Source organism: Mesitornis unicolor, unplaced genomic scaffold, assembly GCF_000695765.1.
Source record: "Mesitornis unicolor isolate BGI_N332 unplaced genomic scaffold, ASM69576v1 Scaffold6298, whole genome shotgun sequence".
Classification (NCBI taxonomy): domain Eukaryota; kingdom Metazoa; phylum Chordata; class Aves; order Mesitornithiformes; family Mesitornithidae; genus Mesitornis; species Mesitornis unicolor.
In genome coordinates this window covers 49-9,379 of record NW_010199669.1, presented here as the reverse complement: position 1 = coordinate 9,379, position 9,331 = coordinate 49, and the positions used below count along the sequence as shown (strand labels likewise).

The 9,331-nt window shown below is 44.0% G+C and overlaps 2 protein-coding genes across 2 annotated transcripts; one reads left to right on the top strand and one right to left on the bottom strand.

Annotated features, from left to right (window-relative positions):
• Positions 1-199: 199 nt before the first annotated feature.
• On the top strand, positions 200-385 carry LOC104544598 (chromosome unknown open reading frame, human C9orf116; the record flags this gene model as incomplete). The annotated part of the gene is made up of 1 exon (XM_010189513.1): positions 200-385. A coding segment is annotated over one exon (186 nt), but the record flags the coding sequence as incomplete, so codon positions are not given.
• Positions 386-399: 14 nt separating this feature from the next.
• On the bottom strand, positions 400-8,955 carry PPP1R26 (protein phosphatase 1, regulatory subunit 26). The gene is given in 3 exon segments (XM_010189512.1): positions 400-429; positions 1,550-1,625; positions 4,922-8,955. Coding segments are annotated over 3 exon segments (4,140 nt in total).
• Between the last annotated feature and the right edge of the window lie 376 nt (positions 8,956-9,331).

Sequence of the window (9,331 nt, the reverse complement as noted above, 5' to 3'; positions counted from 1 at the left end):
TCATCCAGGCCACACTTCCTCAGTTTAGCTGAGGAAGCAGCACCTCAAAGTTTTGGGCTTTGCAACAGCCCCTGGTGCTGAACTCCCCAAAGCAGATGAAGTTAAAGATCCCTTATCATTGCATCCAAACCTGTGCACATGGAGGGTGCTACTGATGTTGGATTGGAAACATGTTCCTCCTCTTTTCTCGCTCTCACAGACCTCTTTCCATGTCACCTCGCATGTGTTTTCGGATACCCTGGGGAAGCATGGCATGTACAGGGATAATGGGCTCAACACCGCCCTGGAGAAGAGCCACGTCACTGGCCTGGACAACTTCATCACCGCCTACGACCACCTCAACTTCCGCCCCAGCTACAAATCCAGCGGCCCCTCATACTGTTAGAGCTGCAGCAGTCACTACAGCATGAAACCACTTCGGTTTACCGCCTAGATTTAAAAAACCGTCACAAATCAAACCCAAAAACCTAAGCAAACAACCAGCAGCACTGACCTTGCCCTAAATCTGTTGCTAAGTCAGGATTTAATGAGTATTTCTCTAATGAACGCAGGAAATAGCGATTAATGGCTACAACAGCAGGTTAAAGAGAGGACATTTCTAACAATAACCCCCCCAAATCCAAACTGATGTGTGTATGAGTTTTGTTGTCACTAATGGTCCTTTAAACTCCTGACTTAAGTTCCATGTATCATTAAAAATGAAGACTTTTAAACGGTTTCTATCCTATTAAAGGAATAACCAAAATTATTTGTAGAAAGTGTGTTCAACTTTCTTACCTCTCTACTACAATGTGTTAAGAAATAATTCAAATAAAGACAACTAATCAAAAAGAAGACGTTTTCTTAACTTTTATTGTAACAACTGTAGTTACACAACCAGTGAAACTGCAATATTGAGACAGTGACTGCACTAAAAGCAACACCTTACCATATCTTCCTTACAAACTGAGCTTGAAGAGAAACGAATCTGCCTGTTTCTGGATGAGAAACGGTCCTACCTCACAGGTAAAGCATAGTCGTAGTATACATTAAAAATGAGCTTACTACCCTAGCTGTTTGCTAAAAAATAAAACCTACAAAAATTGTGTAAGAATATGTCCAAGTAGCACTGCAAATGATACTCTTCACATGTCAGAAATACTCCCTGTGTCTGCCACTTTTAGAGTCTTATAAACTGACAGCAGTGTGGCAAACCGATACACTTCACCACACTTGCAAGGCAGAGCTGTTCTGTTTAGTTAATAATGTCACTACGCAAAATTGTGAAGTCCAAAACAGAGCAGGCCTCTACTTGTGCTTTTTTTTTTAAACATTCAAACATTAAAATATTCAGCGCAGCCGCACGACCCTGAACCTGCCGGCAAGATCTCAGTCACACCTACCAAACAGTTCCAGTTCCCACTGCCCTGCATTTGGTTCTCTGGACCAGAAGAACCGCTGGCTAAATTCAGCTTTGCTGAAAACCCATCAATACATTTAAACAAGTAAACATACAAGGCCTGGAAAGTTACTGTTTTAAATGTTTAAGATATGAAAATAAATAAGCAACCCTCTTTAATTCACTGCTATTCTTCTATTATACTCTAAACAATACCTTGAGCTCCTCATAACTTCCCTTTCTGCTCCTGAAATAAAAAATAACACAAAGCACTACATTAATACAAACAGTTGTGACAATTTCACATTTCTTTTTATACACGGATTTTTCTGCAGGTGGAATAATTTAGGGCTAAGATCACCTCTTAAAAATATAAAGTGGCTTTCATCACACATTTTCTAGCTGTTTTCATACTTCATCTAAAGCCACCCACCTCTTCTCTTCCTTGCCTCAATTTCTTCCCTTTTTTGTTCTAACCTTAAACTGAAACCCCTTTTTTTTAAATTAAAAAAATCAATTTATTATCCTGAAGATGACACATTTTACCACAGAGAATCCTCCTGAAACGGCTTCCTTCTACTCTGTATTTTGAAAATGAGACTTTCACGTTAGCAGATGAAATTATGTGAGGCTGTACTACCAAGCCAAGCCAAACTCAGCTCTTAAAGGCTTGAAAGATTAAAAAAGCACATCCATTAATAAAAGAAATGGCAGCAGAAGCGGGGAGTTCTTGCCTTGTATAAAAGGCAGCTACACATCCGAACACGTGTTCTGAAAACAGCAGCGACGAAGTTTTTGTTAAGAGTTAAGGACGTACTTGCGGCCCCCTGAGGATCCTTGAGGATGGCCCTTCCTGAAGCACAGAAAATCATCACCCAAATTAGCAAGTTTTGTGCTGAGTGAGACACACCGAGTGCTTTCCAACCACAGATCTCACCTGCCGAACCGCCTCAAAGCCAAGGAACCCCTTTTGCCAACACCTCTGCTGCTGCTGGAGAGGGGCCGGCGCTTTCGACCAAAAATGCCACGAAAGAAATCTGCTGGTAGGGTTTTGCTAAAACGCAAGTGTGATTCTGGCTTCCGGGTACACCCACAGCTTCTTTTGCCTGTGCACTTTGTACATTCTTCTTCTTTTTTGTTTGTTCTTTTTTTGCTGTTATTAAGAACATTCCCTTAAACAGCCACATCTTTATAACATCTGGATTTAGGGTCACACAGGGGAACCCAGCACCTGTTTCCAGGTTTGGCTATTGCAAACGCTGCAATTCTCGTCGAGGGTGACAGCCTCCACCCCCAGATGTCACTGGCAAAAGCTAAGTGAATCTTCTGGTTGTATCTTCTGATTACAGCCAGGAGGGGAAGAAAAAGAGAACACAAAAATACTAAAGATGACGAGACAAACCATGGGAGCACTCTGGTTTCACGTCCATGGGCAGAACCCCATTTATTAAACATTATAAACTTAGCAATGTACACCATTTCCTATATACAAATCAAGTTTATCAATTAAAAAAAAAAGTGCTGTTTGAAATCTGGTTTTATTTAAAGCACGGGGCGACAGGGATTGCAGCTCAACCGAGCAGTTCACGAGGAGCATTGAGAGCACAGACACAGCGACAGGGGCACGAGACAGCTTTTAAATCTTCACGTTGATTTACTGGAAATTTTGAGGAGAAACATTCAGCTTATTTTACACACAGTGCTTCCATCACCTCTATTAAAATCAAGTATACAGTTTAATCCTTTTAAAGCAAGGTACTCGGAAAACTTCTATTTTAAAATACCAGCCTATTTTCCTATTCCAAATCCTGCAACTGAATCAAGGCAGACAAAAACCCGTGCCTGTGGACACTGACTGCAGGCACGGAAACTAAGTAAGAAACACTTTTCCAAGGAATCCTACCACAAAAATGAGATGATTTATCAACTTGGTTTCTTCAACAAACCAACCAACCAACCCGAGGACTATAAAAAGGCGGCTGGAGAGTAAGAAATGTCAAGCGACCACTAGAAACACGTTTAAAATGTGACTGCACAACAATACAAACACACAAAGGATGCTGTTCATTTCTCTACACTCCACAGTTACTTCTACTCTACGCTACGCCGTAGATTTGCCAATATTTTGCAAATGCGACCACACCACACGTTACTGGATCCGCTCCGGGCTCGTTTTGCTCCATTTTGCAACAAGAAAACTGCAAAACAAAGCGACACTGAGCGGTTTGGCTGAGAGAATTCTGTAGAAGACTGGATAAAGAGAGTATTGCATCGGTTCACAGGGACAAGGTGTAAGAACAAACTGCTCAAAGGACTTCGTTACACACAAATGGAAAGGAAAGAACCAGCCAACAGCTTAACTTCACACTTTTGGGGGATCTGTCAGTGAAATCAGTGTGTGGGCACTTCTCTTGTGGTATGAATGTGCTACCTCAATCCCATTTAGAGTTAGTACAAATAAAAAGATAATAGTGAAAAAGCGCTTTATTCTGACTGCTGGGAACGGAGGCAGAGAAAGCGCTACCGGTATGAAAGAACAGTGCTGAAAATATCCTTGGCGTTTACACCAGGGCCTCCCTACAGCAACCCCAGCGTTGTTCTATTGCACAAGAATTGTTCGTGAAAATCAAAGTTCACAGAAATGCAACGTTTTCGAAACCACTTTTGTAAAAGGAAAGTAAGGGCACTCAAGTCAAGAAAGTTCATTCAGGAAACCAAAAGCCACCTCTGGGTAACTGCAGGCCAGCAAAATTGCCACGAGGGATCGTTTCAGCCTTGTGAAACGATTTACAGTATGTACATGTAGCAAAATCCACAGAAACTGGGTTGTCTGAACAGACGCTCCTTCACTTTTCCTGAAATGCAATTGTGCTCGGGATCATCTGCCAGCAGGAGGTTTTGGGAATCCAAAAGGTAGGCAAGGACGGAGCGATTCGCTTTATTCACCTGAATTTGCATCTTCAAGGATGAATCTCCACGGCTGTGCTGACTCCACTGGATTTCTGCTCACCGAATCCGCCCACCGGACCTCGGGGTAGGAGGCCCCAGTAAAACCCACTGCATAGGATTGTCCTAAGGCAGCTCGGGTGTGAAGAGATAGCAGATAATCTGCTTCAAAAGCACAGCATCGCTATCAAAGGCTGTGTTTTCCTAGGATCTCTTGAACTGATGGCTAAATCTATTCTGTGCGCAAACAGGTTTCCTTTAGAGATATGATTAGAGGCCTCATAATTTAAAGCATGATTAGCCAGTATCTTATCTACAGTCACTACAGCACCCTGTAGTAACGCAAGCCCTAAAAATCATTATAAAAAATATTTCCTCAGAGCACTTCAAATAATTTACAAAAGTCTACAAAAACTACGTATGCTTATCCATGAGATCCCTGTTAAAGAGAAGCATTTTTCACATTAGTGTGTATATGATATACAGATGGCATATCCCGCTGTCTCTCCTTTCACCCCTCAAGTTTTGTCAAGGTAATTACACTGATAGTTATTTTCTAAAAAGACTGTTACTGTAAAAAAAAAAAAGTGTACTTACATATTTCAAACCTTTCTTTTCAAGAAGGGATCTGGGCAGTCCCCTGCGGCTATGCCAGTAAATTTTGCACAGGTTTTGTCTAAAACTTCCTGTCCTTGGTCCACTTCACAAGCAGTTTCCCTATCCTGTGGCACAGGTATTTTTCCTTGCAAACCAGAGCTGGGTACCTGAATTTCATCCTGCCTGTCACTGTCCTGGCAGATAACTTCTTCCTTCTTACTGCCCATCTGCACGCTGTTATTTGTGCCTGCTTCTCCACGGGTTTTATCCTTTGCTACCGCTGTCACATTTTGTTCCCGCAGTGGGCAACCTAAGCCTGGATCTGGCCTCCTGTCCTGCGGGCTATCCTCTCCCTTACTGACTTCATGTAAACCCTGTTGAGACACGTGTCTGCTAACTTTATCTGCTTTTACCACTGCCACACTGTGTTCGGGGCGTGAGGGACCTTTTGAATCAGCCCAGCTGCCTTTGTGGCTATCTCCTTCCTCCATCCACATCTGCATGTGCTCAGATTTGGATGTTCCTCTGCAAACCTTATCCAGTTTTACTGCTGCCGTGCTCCGTTCCTGTGAAGGGAGATTCGAGTGTGCATCCAACTGCCCTGAAGCATCTGTCTTTCTGCAACCCTCGCCTTCCTCTTTGATGCACAAAGCAGCAGTCTCCAGTTTCTCACAGGTTTCTGCTACACGGGGACTTGGCGCATCCACCGCGAAGTTTTGGGAAGAATTGGCTTCTTTTATTGCTGTTGTACTCTTCCCATTAAATTCACCTTTTGTCAAGGGGGCTCCTCTTCCCTGGTTTACTGTGTCTGTGTCCTGGGAAGCCACCTCTGTTCCTAACGCACTGCTCTGAGCAAGCGAACGCTCCACTTTCTGCCTTTTGTTCAAAAGAATGGATTTCTTCCTGTCCCGAGCGTATTTTAGCCCTGCGATAAATTTACTCGAAATTTTCAGGTGAAAGGTATTCTTTCTTTTCGATCGAGAATTTGCATGAATTACTTTTCGTAATTTACAGCCTTCATTTTTGCTAGGTTTAGGAGGAAGTGTTTTCTGCGCAGGCTCTGTATTAGGGACATCCCTTTTACCTGGCGCGTTCCCAGACAACTCACCACCAGCAGCACCTTTAACCTCCCCTACTCCTTGCTTCGCTTTCGACTGCCCCGGAGCATGAAGATGAGCAACCTCTGCAGAGGAAGCAGATTTCCCACTGCCGTGTAAAATTGCACTTTTCCCTTCCATTTTCTGCGAGTTCTTCAACTCATCAGTTTGCTGAGACACCTCAGGCTTTTTATCCTGACCCAGCATGAGGTCAATCTCATTTTCCACCGGCTGTGGCTTTGCTTTTCCCTTATGGGCAGTTTGTTTGGTCACTCTCAGTAGGTCTAGAGTTGCATCATCTTTTTGCATCTCTGAATTGCCTGCAGAGTCTTTAGCCTTTTCTGCCAAAAACTTCCTGATCTCTTGTTCGATGCTGTCATCGCTGTCCACTGAGCTGCTGTCATCAGCGTCTGATGCAGCTGTGAAAGCACATCTTTTATTTTTAGCTCCCTGCAGGTTATTCTGGTTGGAAATTGGTTTAGGTTTAGATTCTTTTTTAGGCTGTAAGTTAAACTCTAAGTTCTTCATGGCTTCTGGTTTTTCACTGGCAAATTTGACATTGATGTTGTCTGGAGGATTTCGGGCTGCATTCTCTTTCACAGCCTTTCTGGGTTTTGAAAGGCAGCTTTTCAGTAGCACAGGATTTTTACATTTCCACTCGTTTTGTTGGAGGCTACCAAATTCATCTAGCAGCTGAGTTTCTGCCTTGCTAAACCGTACTCTCTTCTTGTAATGAGATTTCTGATCCTTGGACTTCTTCTTTAATTTCCTTTTAGACCGCAGGAGGTCCTTGATAGCGCTATCGAGGTCCTCATCACTATCGAGAGAACTGCTCTCCTCATCCGAGCCATCCCTCTCTCCAGTCTGGATGCTACTTTTCATGAGCTGTCCTGCGCTACTTGGAACCTGCACGAAAGGGTTTACAGCGTCCAAGGCCACACATCTGCCAACAGATCCGGGTAATTTGGAAGACATCGGCTGCTGCTGCCTGCTGAGCCTTCGAGCATCACAGGGCTCTGCAGGGCTGCTCAGGGCACACCCCTCTCGGAGCACAGGAAATTTTGGATAATTATCTGGCTGGAAAAGTCCTGTCTCCAGCTGCTCAGGTGGTTTTGATGCCCCTTGTTTCGCTATTCTATCTTCCCTTTTAAGTCTCTTTCTACGACTCAGTGACAGCTTCAGGGTTTTGGGAAGAGAAGGCCCAAGGGTACCAGTGAGGCTGTTTTGATCAGAAGGCAAAGGCATCTGGATTGAGTGTGACAGGCTGGGCGGCTTTGTTCCAAGGCTTTCCGACTGCGCTTTCAGAGCCAAAAAAGCCCTGATTTCTTGCTCTATGCTATCATCGCTGTCCACAAGGCTGCTGTCGCTGTCACAACGGGAGGACGAGAGAAGCTGGGGAGAAAAGAAAGAGTCTGCAGCAGCGAGTGATTTGTTGTCACTTCCCATTTGGGATGGCATGATTGTTTTGGAAATATCAAGGATAGCTTCCGCACACATCAGTTCTGCAGATGTGTCTGCTCTGCAAGAGGCCTGCAACGTGAGCTCGCAAGCAGCAATCTTGTTTTCTGGAGGTGCAAAATGTCTGGCTTTTTTCAGTGGTTTAAACAGCTTGTTCAATTCAGTGCTGGTGCTTTCTAATTCTGTTGACTTGGAATTAATTTCTTTTCTCTTGTTGCTTATAGGGCTTTTATGGATTTCAGGTGAGGCACTTTTTGTTGAGCTAATGGTCAGGCTGGCAGAAATGTCTGCCATACCCTTTGCATCAAATTGCTCCCTCTGCAAAGGGACACAGTCTGTTGCATGAGCTGCCTCCCTCCTGATCTTCTCCAGCTGATAAAGCTGAATGGCTTCTTCAATGCCATCGTCGCTACTCGAGTCAGACGCGTGTACGCTCTCGTTGATGAGTGCTCCTCTCGTCCCCCAGTAATTAGCTCTGCTTTCTTCATTTTGCTGCACTAACCAAGGCTGGCTGGCAGTGGCCATCTCTAGATACGCTTGGTTCACTTGGCTGAAATCACTGGGCTCTTCTTGGATTTTAGACTGCAAACACTTGGACTGCGTGCTGGTTTTCTGCAGCTCGGGATGGTGTCTCAAGAGGAGCGGGTTACAACCTTGCTTTAGAGCACCACAGTTTGTTTTGTTTGTCGTTTCTTTGTTGCATTTTAGGATAGATCTCACATGTGAATCTTTTTTATCCTCCCCAATGACGGATTTACTAATTTCTTGCTGCTTCTTCTCATTCAAGAACTGCACTATTTCAGCTTGTATGCTCTGTTCAAAAGAGTCATCGCTACTGATGCTCTGAGGGGAAGCAGGCTGGAGCCTGTTACCAATGCCCAGGTGGTCGGACAGGTACTCTTCAGAGAGCATCTCAGCCTTAAATTTCACAGGGAGAAGGTTACCAGCCATTTCACTCTGTGAGAATTCTCTCTTAAACCTTTTGTCTCTGCCTATATTTTCAGCACGCTCTGCATTCCTTTGCAATGTTGGCTCACTTTTGCTTTTTGTTTTCAAGTACTCTTGAATGGCTTCCTCGATCCCTCGGTCAACAGAATCGTCGCTATCAGAATCGAGCAGGAGAGTCCCAAACCCCACGTTTTCTTCCACTTCAGGGTCCGAATCAGCGGGGCATCCACACTTGGTGTACTGAGGATGCTTCTGCAGCAGCGTGGTGCTAGATGCAACTCGGTTACTACTGCCCTTTTCTCCCTGTTGTTTCTTCTGCATAATACAATCATACTCATTGTTCATACCCAGGGGAGACTCGTGACTTTGCAGGTTGTTTATGATCATCTGAACTTTTGCACTTACGGAGGTTCTAGCGATGTCCCCTTCAGAGTCAGAGAAGCAACTGGGATATCTACAGTTCCTTGCTGGTCCAAAGGACTCCCATTTTGTCTGAAGAGCTACCAAAGGAGCAGCATTCATAAGGAACATTCTAGCAGGCAACAGCAAAGTCCACCATGGAGCAGTTTTTCAGACTGGTCTCTTTTCCATCCTACAAAAACAAGAAGAAAATATTTTTTATTATGCATCCACCTTCTAGAAATTCCATGTAATAATACTGGTAACACAAACTATAAATTATTAACACTCAGACCCACTGTGCCAGATAATCACAAGAGTTACTCCTCAACATTGCTTTAATGGGTAAATCAGTCACTACTGCCATTAAGGGTAAGGCAGAGCACTCATCATTTGTGGTTTTCAGTATTTTCTGGCACAACCATAAGCCAATGCACGTAATTACCTCCACTTCCGAAACTCTTCCTGCACTTTCCATCAAAGGTTGCACTCTCTTTTGTGCACGATC